The sequence below is a fragment of the Crinia signifera genome, chromosome 2, assembly GCF_055691185.1.
Source record: "Crinia signifera chromosome 2, ASM5569118v1, whole genome shotgun sequence".
Taxonomy (NCBI): domain Eukaryota; kingdom Metazoa; phylum Chordata; class Amphibia; order Anura; family Myobatrachidae; genus Crinia; species Crinia signifera.
In genome coordinates this window covers 279,070,067-279,088,265 of record NC_139218.1, presented here as the reverse complement: position 1 = coordinate 279,088,265, position 18,199 = coordinate 279,070,067, and the positions used below count along the sequence as shown (strand labels likewise).

Genomic DNA, 18,199 nt, shown 5'->3' with positions numbered 1-18,199 from the left:
CTTGCGGATTCCAACTGACTCCATCACTAGAACTAGAGAAGCTTGCAGATGAATGGTACAACTATAGAACAAAAGCAAGATACCCAAATAAACATTATAATGAGCAGACAAAAGCAACATGTGGTTTCAGAATTCAAAAATGCAGAGTAAAAAAACAAAAAACTTTTTAAATAGATGTGAATACCAATGACATTGCATATATATATATATATATATATATATATATATATATATATATATATATATATATACATATATACACACACATACATACATACAGTGCTATTTTTCAGCAGGCTCCAGCAGGAACTGAGGGCCTTATTCTAGTTCACTCTTTTTGACAAAATCCTTCTTAGATGGACAAAACCATGTGCACTGCAGGGGGCAGATTTAAAATGTGCAGAGAGAATTAGATTTGGGTGAGTCATTTTGTTTCTGACTCACATTGAAGTAAAACCCCACCCAAATCTAACTCTCTCTGCACAAGTAACACCTGCCTCACCTGCAGTGCACATGGTTTTGTCCATCTAAGAAGGATTTTGGCAGAAAGAGTGAACTAGAATAAAGCCCTCAGTTCCTGCTGGAGCCTGCTGAAAAATAGCACTGCATATATACACATATATATACACACACACACACACACATATATTTATATACATTACACATATACAGAACTAAATGAATTCAGATACTTTTTTTTTTTTGAACCACAGGATTGAAACAATTACTACAGATTGCACGTCATTACAACACTCAAAACAGTTTACAGTAAAGACTTACCTAAACAGGCAATTCAAAATGAAAAGACAAGTTGTAAATAAAAAACACAATCAAAAAGAACAATCCAACAAAACAAAAACATAGTTACAAGTGCCTAAATTGCCAGGTTACGCCTGTTTACATACATATTTAAAACATCAACCAACATGGACAAGCTATCTGTATAAGACAAATCAGGATGAAACAAGAACAGGCAGCATAATTCTATTCAGTACTAAAAAGATCAAATGATTAATACGGTTTTATTAAAGTGTGTGGCATTCAATTAAAACATAAATACACAACCATTCTCTGGTTCTGTACAAAAAAAGCATAACTTTCTACTAAAAGACATGGATCTCTTGAAACCATTCATGAGCACATTTAAGGCCTTATTCTGGTTCACTCGTAAAAGCAAATTCTCTCTCTAATGGACAAAACCATGTGCACTGCAGGTGGGGCTGATGTAACATGTGCAGAGAGAATTAAATTTGGTTATTTTGTTTTTGTGTAGGGTAAATATGGTCTGCTTTATTTTTACATTGCAATATAGATATTAATTTGAAGTACAAACCCCACCCAAATGTTACTCTCTCTGTACATGTTACATCTGCACCACCTGTAGTGCACATGGTTTTGTCCATTAGAGAGAGAATTTGCTTTTGCGAGTCAAACAGAATCAGGCTCTTAGTGTAGGTCATGTCTGCTGGCTTGTTAATGTGTTTCTACATCAGTTGGTCATCTCCTGACAACCAGCTGTCTAGTGTTTGGTTTTGAAGCAGCTGCACTTAATAAATCAGATGGGTCTGGAAGCAAAGCGTTTTACAAAAAAAAGAAGGGGAAAAACTGAAGCGATGGAGCAGGAACGGAAAGGTAGGCAGAAAAAAATAAATAAAAAAGAACTGGTCACTGTTGAACATAAAACAAATCTTATGAATTGTCAGATAGGTTACAAGATCCATCTATGAATTGGTTTAAGCCAGCTCCATTGCACAATTACAAGACTATTTATTTGTGTGTGCTTTTTTCTCAAATGGGCAAAACTATGTGCACTGCAGATGGGGCAGATATAACATGCGCAGAGTGTTAGATTTGGGTGGGGCGTGTTGAAACCGAAATCTAAATTTCAGTGTAAAAATAAAGCAGCTAGTACCTGCACAGAAACAAAAAAACTCACCCAAATCTAACTCTCTCTGCACATGTACATTTGCCCCATCTGCAGTGCAGCATGGGTTTTGTCCATTTGCGGAAAAAAAAATACACACTAGCCGGCCTGCCGCGGGCGGTCAATTATTGTGCATACACACTGAACGATGTCAGCCACCCATATCATTGAGTGACGTCACCGGTGCCTGCTGAACATGCAGGTCATTTAGCTATATACCCAAATTGACCTGCATGTTCGGTAGACCTCAATCATTGTTAACGACATGTGGGACATGCATCGTCAACGACATTGAGTGCACATACTAGATGATGATGATATAGTGAACAACATTGCTCAAAAAGCCCTTTCTGAGCAATATCTTTTACTGTATCCTCTAGTGCACAGGTCTTCAACCTGTGGCCCTCCAGATGTTGTGGAACTACATGTCCCAGCACGCCCTGAGGTTTTTTGGCATGCTCTTACAGGAAAAAATGTGGTAATGCATGTTGGAACATGTAGTTTCACAACATCTGGAGGGCCACAGGTTGAAGACCCATGCTCTAGTGCATGGGTCTTCAACCTGTGGCCCTCCAGATGTTGTGAAACTACATGTTCCATCATGCATTGCCACATTTTTTTCCTATGAGAACATGCCAAAACTGTCAGGGCATGCTGGGACATGTAGTTTTACAACATCTGGAGGGCCACAGGTTGAAGACATGTGCTCTAGTGTGTGTATGGAGTTTAAGGGCCGTATTCAATCCTGCCGTCGAGGGTGTTACGAGGATATCTGAAAACAAGCCACCCTTGTCATTTAACCCCCGCAACGGCCGCTCACCCTATTCAATGTTCCGGGGGAATCCTCGCTGTCAGAGGACGGAAAGGATTCCCCCAAACCGCGAGGTTAGTGGCTAATGCAGGGAGCCCACTGCATTTAGCCACAAGCCTCGCTGTTTGGGCGGCTGCACATGCCGTTTCAACCTTGCTGTAAAAACCCAGCGAGGTGGAAATGGAGTGTGCAGGGGGGGGGGGGGGGGGGGGTCAGTTGAATACTGACCCCGAGCTGTGATGGCGAGCAATCAGCCCTGCTCGCTGTCACAGATTGCAAAAGAGCATTGAATATGGCCCTAAGTCTGGTTCATCAGTGTTTTCCTTGCCTAAAGCCACCCACCACTATTTCAAAGTTTCTAGAAAAGTAAAACGGCACCCTAATGGTTCAGGTTTTAAAGGCAATCCATAGCAGAGCACTGAAGGCTAAATCAACTCAATTGAGGTACTAATTAAGTTACCTGTGGCCAAGCTTGATTATCCTTAAAACCTGCACCTTTATGGCGCTTTGAGGATCTGGACTAGAGGATTAAACGGTAAAACAGTTTTAGCATAACCTTGTCAAGGCAATTCCCATTTGATGCTAAAAGGTAAAAAGTGCAAATTTATTTTGGCATGATAGGCTCATTTCTTATAGATTAAGTACTGGATTCACAGATGGATACAATGTTGATGTTTGCTGAGTGGAGCGATTTTTTTGTGTGTACTGTGCATGTGTTTGCGTTGCACTGTGCACATGCAGAGACTGAATTCTGACGAAGAGTGATTGACAATCATAGTGCATTTATGGGAGATTGGGGAAAATGGGAGGTGGTTAGTCAACAGTTTTGTGGGTGCACTGCAGCCAGCAACTACATCTGGGGTACAAAGTTAGTCTGTTCATGGCAGCTTAGTTCAGAATGACATTCTGAGCAACCATAGGATTGTGTCATTTGATGGTCTTTGATTGCAAGCGGCAGATTAAAGATGGACTTCAATAGACTGAGGGGGTGATTCAGGTTGATTTGTAAACGCAAGCTCCTTCTTTAGTGGACAAAACTATGGGCCTTATTCAGATCTGTTCACAGTACAAAATTGTTCTCAAAATGGGCAAAACCATATGTACTGCAGAAGAGAGCTAGATTTGTGTGAGTTATTTTGTTTCTGTGCAGGGTAAATATTGGCTGCATTATTTTTACACTGCAATTTCAATGTCAACACACCCCTCCCAAATTTAACTCTCTCTGCACGTTACATCTGCCCCACCTGCAGTGCACATGGTTTTGCCCATTTTGAGAACAAATTTGTACTGTGATCACATCTGAATAAAGGCCCTATGTGCACTGCATATGGGGTAGATGTAACATGAGCAGAGAGAGTTACATTTGGGTGGGGTTTATTCAAACTGAAATCTAAATTGCAATGTAAGAATAAAGCAGTCAGTATTTACTCTGCACAGAAACAAAATAACTCCCCCAAATGTAACTCTCTCTGCACATGTTACATCAGCCCTTAAAGATTGAGCCAATGGACTTTCATGTACACATTCCAGTGGCTGTGACATTGGCATATTTATATGCTGCACATAAAGCTGCAATTGCATTTACATACACCTTCTGGATCAGACCTAGTGTAGCCATGTATTGAAAAATGTATACAATAATTAGTTTAAAGAATTAAGTAGTAGGACCATTAAAGTACACTATACATCTAATTTTCATTCACATTGTCCTGTACATAAAAAGGCAGTATCTCAGTAATTAGTGCTCATGAGTCTTTGGACAGACAAATCTGCAGAAATTCTAGAAGGATTAAACCAGACATATCCAAACTGTGGCCCTCCAGCTGTTGTGAAACCACATCCCAGCATGCCATTGTTTTAGCATGTTCTAATAGCAAAACTATGGCAAGGCATGATGGGACTTGTAGTTTCACAACAGCTGGAGAGCCATAGTTTGGACATGTATGGATTAAACAGTGAATGGAGTCAGACTATAATAGTAGTATCTTATTTCTCCCAACTTTATTAAAAGATTAGGCTGTGCTCAAAGCAAGCATATAAAACGTTGGTACAAAAGGTTTCTAAGCGATATAGTGCTACATCAGGCAGCTATGGGGCTGAATTCTAGTCTGCTGCATTGATAACTAAAGAAACTTTTTATAGGTTAACAAAAATGAAATGTTATCTCGTGCATCTAGATTTCAGAAAATCGTGCCTTTTTTAGGGTTTGTAGGCTTAAAACTTTACTGCCGTTTCTAGTAAGTGTCATGGACATGTATGTGATGCCAGTATGGGACTGGTGTGAGAGCCAACATGAATAACTGCTGCTTCTGCAGATGGTAGAACAGTGGATGGGGGATAGGCTTGCACTTCCTGACACACGGATTCAGGACTTCCTTTGCGGGATTGCTGCATTATGCTACGGCCATAGAGGAGTAGGTTCCATTAAGTGTAGCCAGCCCCATTTGTGTGGCTTTCTATTCTAACTTTTAACTAATTAATCAAATTATATATGTGAAACACCCAAAAAAGGTTTAAATTGAGTAATTATTGAATAAGATTCAAGTTTGACTTCCTATCTGTGCAAGGCTGTGCATTGCTGCCTATGTGAACAGCAGCTTGCCAGATTTTCAACCTCTTTAAAAAAGGTACCTACACACTAGATTACTTTTTTATATGAATAAATAATAAATCACTTTTGAAGGCACAGGCTAGCAAAGGCAAAATTTATTTCAACTGTACATAACAGAAAAGCATTCTCTCATTTTGGAGCATCGGATATTTAAAAAAAAAAAAAAAAAAAAAAAGCAATTTCATAGTGAACCACAAGGTATATGTAAACTGTACAATACAACATTCAGAAATACATCTGTATTTTTTTTTTTAAGTCTTAAGAGGCAATGTCCCACCAGACATGGCTTTACTCTTCGGTAGATGAGATGCACAGGAACTTACTGACACCACGTAACACTGGGTAATGTGCTTTGCCGCAGATACCAAAACACTGAACATACAGATGAGAACTTCATAATGTGGAGAAATACAGTGCAACAGAGACCATTTCATTCAGGTGCTAAGGAATTAGGACATTCCCTAACCTACATCTTGGATCCAATGCCCTTTTCTTAATAAATAGTTATGTACATGGATATATGTATATTTATATATGTATATATGTTACAGAATTGCATAAACAAATTGTTGACTAAACTTTCACAAAAATAGAAACATTTAAGAGTTTGAGATAGTTCATGTTCTTTTTAAGATACTAAAAGAAAGAAAATACTTTTAATACTTTAGAACAGTTGACAATAATCTTAAAGCATTGACACTTTTCAGACATCGTGGCAGATAGGGTGTCAGAGGAACTAGCATTGTAATAATTTCCCCAAGAGCCATCCACAATACAGAATATAGACAGACAATGAACAGTATGTGTTTTGCACATATTTGCTTTGATTCTTCCAGGTGAGCTATTAACTCCAAGGCAAGATAATTCCTTCCTTAGCAACATTGCAACTTGTTTCCTGCATATTAAATAAAAATCAGCTCCAACACTTCAACCCCTTTTCAACCAAACTTATAACCTGTGTTACTGCCGGGTCAACCTGCATCTAAGTTGGGTGTGAATGGTTCTATCTGGGTTACATTGCCTGGGAAACCAACTTTGGTAGCTAATAGGACTTCCAACCATAGTCATGCTAAAAACATACAGAGAGCTGGATCACCGGCAATTGGAGATGATGTCATCTCCAAACACCGGCATAGGGCAGACTCAGTAATAACCTGGGTCAATGGTAAAGTATGAAAGGAGTCTGACACGGGTTGGAGCCAGGTTAAAAAAAAACCTTTTCTAGTGCTACACAAATAAAAGATGATGATCATATTTATCGCTTATGCTGGCCCTAAACTAGGAAAATGGCCAACTTTCACACAACTAGTTGGTTGGTTGGACTAAAAATATGGTACTTGGGTGTGGGAGCAAATAATCAGCAATTTGTTCGCAAGCCAGGAAAATAGACAATAATAGAGAAAAACATTCAGACAAATTTGTACATTAAAAAGATTCAACTACAGTACCTTGTCTGAATGCCAGTTTTGTCAGTTTCCAGATATTGGGAGCAAATTACTGAATTACTAATTACATTTGCTCACATCTAGTGCCAGATTTTGAATCCATCCAACCAACTAGACGGTTGGTTGGATATAAGTTGGTCTAGTGCATGGCCAGCATAACCATATTAGTTCTTCCCTTTTCAGAAATATATGTGCTTTTATATATTTTTGCTTGCGTCCTCCTTCCATGCTTTGCTGATCAGGAATCTCACTACACAGCAGATGCCTCATAGAACAAACAGCTATAGAGGCAGGTTATGATCTGGACACTGTTATCACCCCCTCCCTTACATCTAAGAGAATCCATACATTCAAAACAACATGATCTTCCCTTCATAAGTGCCCAGTAGGTGCATGACTACCAGCTCATACATAGACCCATAGGCAATTCTACAAGGTTCTGTATGATAATGGGGCTGTGCCAAACAGAATCAGAGCAGGGACTCTTAAAAAATGGTGGAAACACAGCACGTTTTCAGCTGGGGCAGGTAGATGGGAAGTAGTCATTAGGTATGACAATGTCGATGCAGAAACTCTGATAATAAATCAGTCAACATTGTCAAAATGTAAACAGGCAATGTGACTACATTATGAGGGTTGGGCACTAGTATAAGTATTGGAGTCAGAGGTAGGAATTAGGTATAGGGAAAAAATACTTATCAGAACGCTGGGGGACCAGAGGCCGGACCCAGAAATTACAGTAATCACATGCCCAATGGGAGCCGTGAGCTGCTCTAGTCGTTATGCGCAAGTGAGTGAACACCGGGCCACCAGGTATGGTATATCAACATTACTGTTTATATTTAAATTAGCATTGGTCTAGGCATGCTTACAGTACATGTAATGTTACACATAGGCATGCACTATGTGATAGAATTCTGTCTGTACAGAATACGATACAGACTAGGCAAACGGATGGTGTAATGGTCAGCATTACTGCCTCACAGCACTGAGGTCATGGGTTCAATTCCCACTATGGCCCTAACTGTGCAGAGTTTGTATATTCTCCCCGTATTCGCGTTGGTTTCCTCCGGGTTCTCCTGTTTTCTCTCACAATCCAAAAATATACTGGTAGGCTAATTGGCTTCCAACAAAATTAACGGTACTTATGTAATATCTGGGCTCCCATTTTTCTTATGAGACCGCGTCCCCTCGCGGGGCTCACTGCGCTCGCCACGCTTCGGGCACGGTGGCTCGCTGCGCTCGCCACACTATATAAAATCAACTCCATGCGTAGTTGGATAGTAGGGGTATGAAAAAATGGGGTGCATTTAACATGGGAGCCCAGATAATACATAAGTACCAAATTAACCCTTGAATGTCTGTGTGCGCGTGTACATGTGGTAGGGAATATAGATTGGAAGCTCCACTGGGGCAGGGACTGGTGTGAATGTTCAAATATTCTTTGTAAGGCGCTGCCTAAAGTGTATGCGCTATATAAGAAACTGTTAATAAATACATAAATAAATAAACTTCACAAGCATAGGACATATTTTCCTAGTACTGCTTACATACTTGCAAATAAGACAGGCAGTAACAATCCCTGTCATCTCAGTGTCCACTACACACAAAATCTCAGTTACTGAACTTCCCTTGCCTAATTCACAGTATTAATACTTATAGGACATAATAATAATCTTGTTTTTTTTTATCATTGCAGTATAAAACTGGAAACTATACAATATACTAGTGGTTCCCAAACTGTGTGCCTAGGCTCCCTGGGGTGCTTTGGGTTGGTAGACCAGGATCAATTCATATTATTAATGGTCAATGTAACCGGCAAAACCAGAGCTGGTGGCTGCCAATCATAATATATGTGGACAAACAGGAGCAAATCCTGTCCCTCACCACATAACTGTGACATATAAACACAATGCACTTCATTTTTTTTCTATATTTCTAAATAAGAAACATTTGGCCTAGGGGTGCCTTGAAAACATTTTGCTGCTCTAGGGTGCCGTGATTCAAAAATGTTTGGGAACCACTGCATTATACAGTAATGTATAACAAGCTCCCAAGTAAAGGTTATAAGACTATATAGATGTTCAGCGGTTGCAGCCTGGTTGCTTTGATAGATGCAATAGACTCCAGTGATTTCTAAAGTGTTATTATTGCAAAAGGTTAACCTGCCAGGATGTGTACTCAGCCTATAAAGTCACCTCCTTCTTACTATTGAGTGCCAAATATAGTACAGGTTGAATATCTCTTATCCAAATATCAGTTATCCAAAATTTTACATTTTTGCTAAAAACCACTGGTAACTGGCACTACTGGGGAAATAACATGTAACTGGCACTAAATATATGCAAAGATATGATTGCTTGGCATTCAAAGTCAGTGTCTGAGATGGTTTAAAAACCTTGTTTCATGCATAAATAAAATACATTTGTGTGTATTTCATGTGTTTGATGTGCTTATACAATATAAATGTAAGATACCTCACTATACCTCATTCAAATATAAAAATATTCCAAAATACGGAATATTACATTATCCAAAATTCTTCTGGTCCCAAGCATTTTGTATAAGGGATGCTCAACCTGTAGAACATTTCTATGAAAATATTCCTACTTATGGGATTACAGGTGAATTGTACTTGGCACAACAATGAGTGCTGTGAATGAACTAAGCAACATTGGTGTCTTACAATAAGTTGTTCCTTTTCTAAAGCTAAGAACACATTATGCAACCCCTCTCATACGATATGTCGTTCCGATGAGGATCAGAACAAATTATAGTATGTATAGTGTGCGCCTGATTTTCAGTTCCTTGCCACTACGTAATGTACCTTCCCATTGGATGTACTGAACTTCTAGTAAGGAGTATGCAGCATGTAACAGCCCTGGGTGCTGGATGTGATACCTAAACATGCACGGGGAGAAGGAGGGGGACTGAAAAAAGGGGCCGGTTTGCACAGAAAGCAAAAACATGGTTTGGAGGTTTTTTATATTTTTTTAGCTATCCTTTTGATATGCCTTTTCAACACAATGGAAACTTAAGCACATAATGTAACTATTGCTGATTTTTTTTTTTAACAATTATACCCCTTTGCCACCAAATTTAAAACCTGTGTTCCTGGGGCAACCTGGATCCAGGTTTGGTGGGAAAGGGTCTCCCTGGGTTGCATTATAACAATAACGATACACTGAGCGGTCATACAGCAGATCATTTGGTGTGAACGGTGGATACGATATTTTTACATTGCATCGTTAGATTTGCACTGTTGTGTATGGTGTACACAGCTGAAGACTTTTTTTTATCCCCCAATGTGGCATTTTTCATGTGTGCTCCTCTTTTCTGTTCTGAAATGTATTTAATATAACATTACTTGTGGAAACTTTACTATAAATGTTTGTTATGTAATATAGGTTGAGTATCCCTTATACAAATATCCGTTTTTATACCGAAAACCATACATTCCAGAAAGTGAAAAAAACTTTTGGCACTATATATGTGCAAGAAAATGATTGCTTGGCATTCAAATTCAGTGCCTGAGATAGTACACACATTTTGTTTCATGTTTTGAAACCTTGTTTCATGCACAGATAAAATATATTTCAAAATACATAATTGAAATATTAAAATATTCCGAAATACGGAATAATCCGTTATCCAAAATTCTACTGGTCCCGAGCAATTCGGATAAGGGACACTCAACCTGTACAGCTATTTTAGTAATATTTTAATCTGTAGTATTATTAAATATGATTTGACATATTTGGGGGGGTACAAAAGTAGCAATGGCCCATTAACCCTTTGAGTGCCAACATCTCTGTGAGAGATGCTCAATATATCTCTTAACAAAAGCCAGCGTTGCTCACATTTGTTACATAAATTCAAATAAAAATTGTTATGTAAAAAAATTAATTATACTGATATTGCTATTGTAAGTTATAATATAACTGCTTTCTTTGCCAAATTCTTCTTCTTTTTTCCTCTTTGTTAAGGTTGTTTATGTATGTTCGAAAAATTAATAAAAAATTACTCAATCTAAAAAAATTATACAGTATTTCCTAAATAAGTTTTACAGGTAACATTACAGGTCAGAGAAAAAAGAATCAACCTAGGTTGATTTGGAGCGCTTTACATAGGCTGATCTCTCAAAAATTTAAGCAGCTGCTAAAAAAGGGAATAGTCAATTCCCTCAAGAAAAGGACAAGAAATAGACAAAAATAGCAGCGCTGTACAATATGGTTAATAACAATAATAAGTGAATCAATTAATGTAAAAATATAACAAATTTATTGGTACATTAGATCCGGATTTAAAATAAGTAAAAAGTTACTAAATGAAATTAAAATCAAATAAGTGGAGATGAGCACATCATATAACCTGCACTGGAACGGGCTAGAGTCCGTGGTGGAGGAGTCCTTGGGTGAGCCGGTTTTGAATAAACGCCGCTGGAGGTATAATGATCCTTTGAAGAATTAGGGCAAGTTTTGCCCACAATGGAGCAACCTCGACGATGTGTGCGTTGTAGGCTTGTCCCAGTAGATGGTAGGTTTCCCAGGTCTCAATATTAGGTCCAGTGAAATAAGCAGGTCTCAATATTAGGTCCAGTGAAATAAGCAGGTATCAGGGTCCAATTGGATGAAGAAATTAGATGGCAATCCACGTAACACCAACGCGTTTCGCTGACCCCTGTCAGCTTTATCAAGCTGACAGGGGTCAGCGAAACGCGTTGGTGTTACGTGGATTGCCATCTAATTTCTTCATCCAATTGGACCCTGATACCTGCTTATTTCACTGGACCTAATATTGAGACCTGCTTATTTCACTGGACCTAATATTGAGACCTGGGAAACCTACCATCTACTGGGACAAGCCTACACCGCACACATCGTCGAGGTTGCTCCATTGTGGGCAAAACTTGCCCTAATTCTTCAAAGGATCATTATACCTCCAGCGGCGTTTATTCAAAACCGGCTCACCCAAGGACTCCCTCCACCACGGACTCTAGCCCGTTCCAGTGCAGGTTATATGATGTGCTAATCTCCACTTATTTGATTTTAATTTCATTTAGTAACTTTTTACTTATTTTAAATCCGGATCTAATGTACCAATAAATTTGTTATATTTTTACATTAATTGATTCACTTATTATTGTTATTAACCATATTGTACAGCGCTGCTATTTTTGTCTATTTCTTGAACATTACAGGTCACTATGATAAATAATAAAAATGTTTGCTTGCCAATTTTCACACCTATTTTGACAAATCCACTTGGCACTCAAAGTGTTAAAACTATATTACATTTTTGTTCCTTGGAAGAATACGCAAATCAAATTTCTACCCTAGACCTGTGCACTCAATTAGTGCAATGTTGCACTAATGAGGAATGAGATTCCATGACTACAATGAAACCTTCCGATTGGCAGTTGGACATGGTTAACTGCCAATCAGAAGCAGAGTGTAATTTCTATCAAATGCTTTAGATACTTCCTCTCCTGTTTCCCTACTATAGCTCTCTAGCTAGTAAGGATGCAAGAACAATGAATAGCACATAAATACAGGGTTATCAAGGGAAGTACTCCCTACTGGTTTTGTAGGCGGTGTATAACCTCATCTTCCCATAAAATGGAAATCGCCAATGGGTTGAAAGGCAAAGCACACCAAAACAGGACTCCATGAACTATACAGTGTGCTGATGGCTAAGTAAAGTAGCTGACTGGCTTCGGTGTGGTCATCTCTAGATAAGAAATGAAGTGAAATATATTGTGAAGGAGAGTTTAAGTTTAGAAGTTAGGAATGTGGGTGATTTAGTTATACTCACTGTACATAACCTGGCCATATAATAAATTGGTATTGTGCTTGAAGCTGGGATAGAAAAACTTTACCACAGCAAAAGACAGCACTTCTTAGTAGTACATTAAACAAGAGAATGAAAAAAATACATCTGAATTATTCTTAGATGGCATTTCTGCATTTCTCATTACCAATGCAGAAAATACATTTTGCAATACTTATTTGTGATAAGAATACCAAGACCATGATTGGTCAAAAGTCTTAAGGTGCCCATACACTAGTGCGATTTGGACCCTTTTCACAAAATGTTGATGCATTGGGCTGATAAATTGAGTAAAAAGTGTCAAATTGTAGTTGTTTTCTTCTGATCCAATGTGCAGTCACGTATGCATCTGAACATGAGATTGTCATGGCGGTCACAAGCATTTCCCATATACTGTAGTGGTGGAATGTGACTGCATGCAACTCATCATATAGAAAAAGACCGCATACAAGTATCACATGCGATCCAGCATGCCGGGGTATGCCTGGCATGCAATGCCTCGCACTAGTGTATGGGGGGCCTTTACAACTGGTACAGCAGCTAAATAAAAAAAGGTTCCATATTAGGACACATTGTAAAAAAAATTATACACTTCACAAATCAAGTAATAAAGGTATTAAAGCATACAATACAACAATCCACTATTGATCATATAGGCTCCATATGCACTTAGTAAGGTACAGAACAACAAACACTTGATCAGCAGTAACAGAGGTGCCTATCTGATCCTTATGTCACCTGTCAATTTGATGTTCCAGTGTCAGTATATAATAAAAGTAAACAATTCAAAATGCAATTAGTGTTACAAGCAGTCAACCAAAAATAGACTTCCGGCATATTTTGCTACAATTGCCAAAAGCCAGTTATTCCCTGTATGAGTTTTCCCAAAAGGAAGTCAGTTGGAAACATGGAAATATTAAGCCAGTGTCAATGAGATGGGAGTTGGGGAAAACTTTATAGGGTATGTCACCAGCATGGTTAACGTTAACATCTTGAAGTCAGCCATTTTGTAAGCAACTAATTTTTATTTTTGTTTGATGTTGATTTAAATCATTTGGAATAGGTGTGCTTCGTTCTTCATATATCAAGACAATCTCAACAATCTGTTCTGTTAGTGCCACTGTCATTACCTGCAAAAGAATACTTTTCTTGAGAACGAATAAAGATACGTTAAAATGAAGAACACCATTGTTTTTCTCATGAAATTCTCAATCGGTCGGATTTGTCACATGACTACCTTCAAAATTACAAAAAGAATTAAGTTACAGCCAAAATGACAAACTTCAAGATGGTTTCCATATTGGTGACATACCCTAAAATGTTTTATCCCACTTCCATATCATGTGAAGACACGGATTAATATTTTCTCTCTCATTTTCTTTCTATAGGGGTGTCTGCACATTTATGGACCATTACTGCAGGTATGTAGTTACAATGCAGCTTTGTATTGCTATGTAGTATATATTCAATGGGCCTGATTCAGCTGTCGATACTCCTGCATCCACTCTTACTGTATATTTGTTGGCACAGTCAAGGCAATGATAACATGTAAATGCTAGTTTCATCCAACCCCTGGTTTTCAAGTGTGCATCTAAATGTGCCAGCACCCAGACACCCACTTTCAGTGCCATTTGCATGCTACAACACTTGTTCTTGATGCTCCACTGGCACTTGCACCAGACTTCGGGCAAGAGCCGTCTAATCATGGCCTCTGTGGAAGCGTTTGTGCTGAGAATGCTGCTGCTTGCACTGACACACCTGCGGCACTCCTATAACACACCCACAAGACTGAAATATTTTGCTTTCACTTCAGGCCACCTCCTAGGTACTGCCAATCACTTTGCATCTCCATTTCTGATATAGGGGCAGATGTATTAAGCCTTAACAAGAGATAAATGTAAAGATGATAAAGAGAGATAAAGGTCCAGCCAATCACCTCTTAACTGCCATGTTACAGGCTGTGTTTGAAAAAGTCAGTAAGGAGCTGATTGGCTGGACGTTTATTTCTCTTTATCACCCTTGCATTTATCTCGTTAAGCCTTAACACATCTGCATTATGCATTTGCCTTTTTCTGATTTTTATTGTTCATGCACAGTTAAAAATAATGCCTTAACCACATGAACATTGGCATTGCATGACCCTCTGAATCAGACCCAAGATTAACAAAGTGCGAAGCATGTCCCTTTGTTTATTACTTTACCACATAAAACTGCCATTGGCAATGTCTGTTATAGAACACCTAAACTACTGCATAATGCTGGTTTAAAAATGGCCAATAAGAACGTAATACTTGTGAGCATTAAATACTGCTATTTACATACACGCACATCTAAATTTTGGACAAAAAAACTAACAAACCGTGATCATGTCAGCAGCAATTGCTGACAAATTACCTCTTTTTTAGTTTTTGTTTCCCCGATCCACATGAAGAGAGCAATAAGGTCTATGACCACAGTATGATTGCAACATTGGTTCAACGCATAGTTGTGCCGACTCTGCTCACTGCCAGTCACATGCTGTGTAGCAGTGAGCAGAACAATTGCTTCCATAACTAACATGGTGTGTGAGTTTCTGTACAAAATTATATATTCACAAATCTGAATGGTTTCAGTTTTCATATTACAAAAAACGCACATAAAGTTATCACTTCTAAAGAAACAAAGTCAGAGTATGAAGTCTGCCAAAGTGTAAAAAAAGTAAAAGAGAAAAAATATCCTCACATTTTCTTACTTAAAACTAAGCTAGGAACCCACAGCAAGCATGAAAGTGAGTGAGGTATATTCTCAATATACATTTTACCTTCATGGATCCCCCTACCCCCAGCTGAAAAAAGACCCTTAATCCTACACATACAGTAAGTAGTACCAGAAACTACCTCAATTCTTAAAACAATCACATTAAAGAAGACAGGAAACACAAGTAAACATCTAAGAAAAAGTAGGTTGTGGTATAACAAGCATTTTGTTAAGAAAAAAAGTTTAGAAGTGCATTAGTTCTGGTGAGAGATATATGAGCAACAGCTCTTACGAGAAGTAGACCCCATTCTGTAACTATGGGCTGTCCATATACTGTCATAGTCAGAGTCTTCGGAGAGGTCTGAAGGCTCCATACGAGAAAGACTACTGCGACGACCCAAGGAGTCTAGACTTGATTGGTCATCATCAGCCAAGACGTGATTATGCATCAGGTCAGTGCCTTGCCATGCTAAGGATGATGTATGGGTGAAATGAAATGGCGATGATGGGGAGGCAAAAGATGGAAGGAAAGAACAAAGGAGGAGGAGGAGAACAGGACAGGAAAAGCCACAACCAAAATAGTAACATGAAACAAAATAAAAAGCAAAAAGGGGTGATGGGAAGAGAGGGAAAAAGAAAATATTGTTAAAAAGAAGACCAAAGCTTTGCAGATTTCATTAGTTATTTGTTCATGAGATACGACTGCAGGCAGGAATAGATAATACTACTGTTACATGTGAATGCATTTTGTAAACTTGCAGTGAGTAGATGTGAAATGCATTCTGCAAAAGAGCAAATGACAGCTATTCTGGAGCGCTCTGCCAAGTAACCAAGCATATTTACAATCTACTAGCCTAGTTCAGCGTGTAACAATGCAATAGAACAGTTTTATGATCTAACAAAATTGATCTAAAAAACTATACATGGAAGTTCAGTAACTGTTACATTAAATGTATAATATATATTTATGGCATGTGAATAGTTTTTTGAACCATGCCTCAATATTACTACTATATTTAATTCAAAGAAATCAAGGTTTAACAATCACATAAAACCCTGGGAAGATGCAATTTGTGGGCTGACCGTTATCCATAATAATGCAGCTTATCAAAGCATCAGGAAATAGTCACATCAGTGATGTCACTCCTCCAGCTGAACTGAAGATTTCATTTGGAAAGACATATTGGCTCCACCATCAAAGCTGCTTACTGTATATTTTGTGAGGGCCCAAACTTTCACAACACCACTTCCAGTTACTATTATGTAACTTACTTGGTTATAAAGTACAATTATATAAAAGTTAAGTTACAGTTTTTGAGGTTAAGATAAAAAAAGTGGCAAAATATTTTATTTTCAACTACTAGACAAATTTGCACCTGGTACAGGTACAGTATAACAGGATGAAGAGACCTATATCATCCATAAAGGAGCGGAGCAAAAAGGCTTAAAACAAAAAGGGAAAAGCAAAATGGAAAAGCTTGAAACAAATATATTTTTCAGGACTTTTCACTATTATGTATCAATATATCTGCTCTGCAAAGCACATGGGAAAAGCTGTTTTGGGGAAGTGATGTTTAGGCAGAGCAGCAGGAAATAGACACTTTATCACAAAGTGATGAAGAAAGTAGCTGGAGATCTGCGCTACCTCCATAGCACATAAACACAGAGATCTGCTTACCTGCTGCATAATAGTACAGAAAAGTAACACATCCATCCTACCAGCCATAGAAAAATAAACACATGCATTTAAAATTCGGCCAAATGCGGCTCTTGACATTTTAACATACCAAGAGCAAAAGAGGAGTCAATTTACATATTTGAGATGAGTATATTTTCTGCTTGAGATAAACAGAATATAAATATTCTACACCCCACCTACGCTTTTCTGAAACCATCCATAATAGGACTGAAATGTCTATACAGCATGTGCGGTGTCTTATGGTAAATTGGTTGGGCAACCTTATCTCCCATGATGCTCTGGCTGACCAGTACCAATTGTAGGTCCACTGGCAAATGATGCATCTACCGCTTCATTTCTATAGACTTGTTTATTCTGTTGCTTAATCTTGATAACCTTCAGGTGAAGCATTGTCTACTTAGAGATGGCTTCTTTTTAGCAGCTAATGTGATGGTGCATGCACAATGCATTTTGGACAGGTCTTCATATTTATACCAAAATGTACACTACATTTTTTTTAGTTGAAAATGAAGTATTGTACGTCCTTTAAAGTGAACGTGTTTCTAGACCTCATTATACTGTGCAGGATTTCAAGATGAAACCCTTTAAAAAGCCATGATGCCCATTTGCCCATCTCACCAAGAAGGGCTACAACAGCCATTGATACAGGGCTCGTCTCAAAGCTGAAAAATAGGGACAGTGTGACACTGTGTGGAAGATATCCATCTATTCTCTATGCCACCACTGACATGTCCATACTGTTTATTATGTTTGTATTTGCTCTGTACAGCCACCCTCTTTTTTTTTTTTTTTTTTTTTATACCAACCTTAATAAAAGTAAATTGAACAAAACAAAGGTTTCCACATTGAACAAGATCATACTTATAGGTCTGACAAACAGACCTGTGAACACTTACAGCTCTGTTTAACATTACCAACATGAACAGAAGGTCAAATATTATGTCAAATTAATTATACTGCGAACCCAGGACACTAAAATTCATTAATAATAAAGCTGTACATAGAAAAAACTTAAAAGCCTATAGTTACTATTAAAAATTAAGTAATTGTCTATTTTTTGTTTATATTTAGTAAAATGACAACTGAGTCTTTTATATATGTTCTTGAAATGCAGTTACAAGTAACAGATTCCGCTGACATATCG

The 18,199-nt window shown here is 38.2% G+C and overlaps 1 protein-coding gene across 3 annotated transcripts in view; it reads right to left on the bottom strand.

Moving 5' to 3' along the window:
* The window catches only part of ARHGEF7 (Rho guanine nucleotide exchange factor 7), a 142,802-nt gene that overhangs the window by 12,008 nt on the left and 112,595 nt on the right, over positions 1-18,199 (bottom strand). For 2 of the 3 annotated variants that reach the window (XM_083168683.1, XM_083168685.1), the window contains one exon: positions 15,649-15,825. The exons of the other annotated variant lie outside the window; for it this stretch is intronic. In XM_083168683.1, the coding sequence (XP_083024809.1) occupies positions 15,649-15,825 (177 nt within the window). The remainder of the gene's footprint in view (positions 1-15,648; positions 15,826-18,199) is intronic. 3 annotated transcript variants of the gene reach the window in all.